This window comes from Engraulis encrasicolus, chromosome 12, assembly GCF_034702125.1.
Source record: "Engraulis encrasicolus isolate BLACKSEA-1 chromosome 12, IST_EnEncr_1.0, whole genome shotgun sequence".
Lineage (NCBI taxonomy): Eukaryota > Metazoa > Chordata > Actinopteri > Clupeiformes > Engraulidae > Engraulis > Engraulis encrasicolus.
In genome coordinates, this window is record NC_085868.1 from 6,822,896 (window position 1) to 6,825,395 (window position 2,500).

The window sequence follows — 2,500 nt, forward strand, 5'->3', positions numbered from 1 at the left end:
TCTCTCCCGTGGCCCTTTGTGTGTATATCTTAACACAACTATAACCCCAGGCTCTGTGCTGCAATAGTCAAGGGGCAGCTTGGTGTGTGTGTGTGTGTGTGTGTGTGTGTATGTGTGTGTGTGTGTGTGTGTGTGTGTGTGTGTGTGTGTGTGTGTGTGTGTGTGTGTGTGTTTCCCCCTCACCAGTCTCCTGTTCTCTCTGCGGCTGAAGGCGGGGGGCAGCTCCTCCCAGTTATCCAGCTTGATGTCCAGAGGGATGAAACTAGACTGCAGAGGAGACCCATCCTGAGGGGGGAGAAAGGGAAGAGGGGGGAGAGAGAGAAGAGGGAGAGAGAGAGGGAGAGGGAGAGAGAGGGAGAGAGGGAGAGAGAGAGAGAGAGAGAGAGAATGAGAGCGAGAGCGAGAGCGAGAGCGAGAGCGAGAGAGAGAGAGAGAGAGAGAGAGAGAGAGAGTTGTAGATGGATGGAGGGTGGTGGTGGAAGAGGACAAGGAAAGTGGTTGTTAAAAAAGGGGGGTTGGAGTAAAAGAAGCTTGCTTTTTTACTGCAAGATCCAGACACACACACATGCACATACACTCCTGGCTTAGATGAAAGCCCACCAAAATCGCCGAAAGGTTCCTATTATTGATTTTTCCCTAACACACAGACACAGACACAGACACAGACATGCACACGCACACACACGCACACACACACACACACACACACACACACACACACACACACACACACACGTGTTGTTTCTGTGTGGATGCTTAGACACGTCCAACTCAAACCCTGTTTAGCACGTGTAATGCCCAGCTTTTCTGACATTCGACGAAAAGACAAAAGGCGAAAAAGACACAAATCTCATTGCAAATCCCATCTGACGATTTAGCACTGTTCACAGATTACCATAAGCTATCTGTCTTTCCCGCAAACATGCACGCACGCAAGCACACACATACACAACAATCACACATGCACACACACACACTGCTGTGGTCTTTGGTGCAGCTAATTGGGCTTACCTGTAAAATGGAAAAATGTGCTCAAGACTCTCTCAATTATCACTTTCCCATGATGCATTGAGGCCCCCGGTTTTCCCTTCTTCCTGCTCCTCCCCTCCCCCAAGTCCGCTATCTATTTTCACCCCCAACAGTGTCGAAACGTTGTATGACCTGAACACATTTTCAAAGCGGAGCTACAGTGTGCAAACTTCTACTCTTTCCACCACCAGATACGCCTTTTGTCCTGCACTTGGCCTCGGAGAGGTGGGATGTGCATACTCTTACTCTTATGAACATTACCAGGCTGGATTCGAACCTGGTTCCCCAAGCACCGGCTAACAGTACGGGTGCCCTACTACAGTATGTGGGATGCCGCAGCATGCCCCTCCCCCCAAACTCTTTTCTTCTTGGTGCCTCCATCTCTGCCTCACTTTCCTCTCAATAACAAGTGGCATGCAAACACTCAAGCGAAATGTTTTTCTTTGCCCAATGGATCGACTAGCCATGTTTATATGCACAGCACACATTTCGTTTCAACCCAATAATTATACTAGCTTTAAAGGGTCAAAAGAAATGCTGCTATTGATACAGAGTCTTGCAGAGTCGCTTGCATGCAATCTGTGTGTATATGAAAAGAGTCATGCGAAACAGAGATGTGCTTCTCGCGCACCTGCTACTTAGCTCAATTCTCTCTACTCTACACAGGTGTGGATACATCGATGTACCAGTTCACAGTTAGCCATATTTTGATGGGAACAGCAACTTATCATGCTTTAGAAGCTGTTAACATGTGTATTTTTGAAAATGCATTGGTTTCAATTCGTTCACACGAACTGAGTTTAAGAAAGTGCATTTCAAAACTCCGGTTTTTGAAAATATGCCATCTACGGGGCTAAAATGCACCTGTCACAAGGAGATTTTATTTTTTGCAATCCATACTTCACTTTTTTTAATCAATACTTTGTCAATACTTGAAGTTCATATATGGGATGAACGGCATCAATTCCTTCATTAAAGCGAGAAAGATTAGTACAAAGGTGCAGTGTGTAGTGTGTGAAACACTTAGAACGCAGGTCATTAACACTTGAATACGGTAAATCATCAACACTTCAATGCCACCGGCAATGAGTCAGGCTCTTTGGCAAGCCGTGATCACAGATATTCCCCTTTGCCTTGACTTGTGTGTGAGTCAGCAAGCGTTATAAGCAGCCCGTAACACTGAGAAAGTAGAACTAAGGGAATGTCAGAAACACAGGGAGAGAGAGAGAGAGAGAGAGAGAGAGAGAGAGAGAGAGAGAGAGAGAGAGAGAGAGAGAGAGAGAGAGAGAGAGAGAGAGAGAGAGAGAGAGAGAGAGAGAGAGAGAGAGAGAGAGAGAGAGAGAGAGAGAGACAAAGAACAAAAAAGAGAGAGAGAGAGAGGGGGGGGTGTCATTAAAGAAAACCCGTTTGCCGATAATATTTTTCAATCCCAGTCAATTAGGAGGCTCTGACGCACACGCAACATTGCGGC

The 2,500-nt window shown here is 46.5% G+C and overlaps 1 protein-coding gene across 1 annotated transcript in view; it reads right to left on the reverse strand.

The window, feature by feature from the left end:
* zranb3 (zinc finger, RAN-binding domain containing 3) overlaps window positions 1–2,500 on the reverse strand; it is a 120,296-nt gene that overhangs the window by 18,116 nt on the left and 99,680 nt on the right. Inside the window, exon 16 of the mRNA XM_063212502.1 lies at window positions 184–285. Within this exon, the coding sequence (XP_063068572.1) occupies window positions 184–285 (102 nt within the window). The remainder of the gene's footprint in view (window positions 1–183; window positions 286–2,500) is intronic.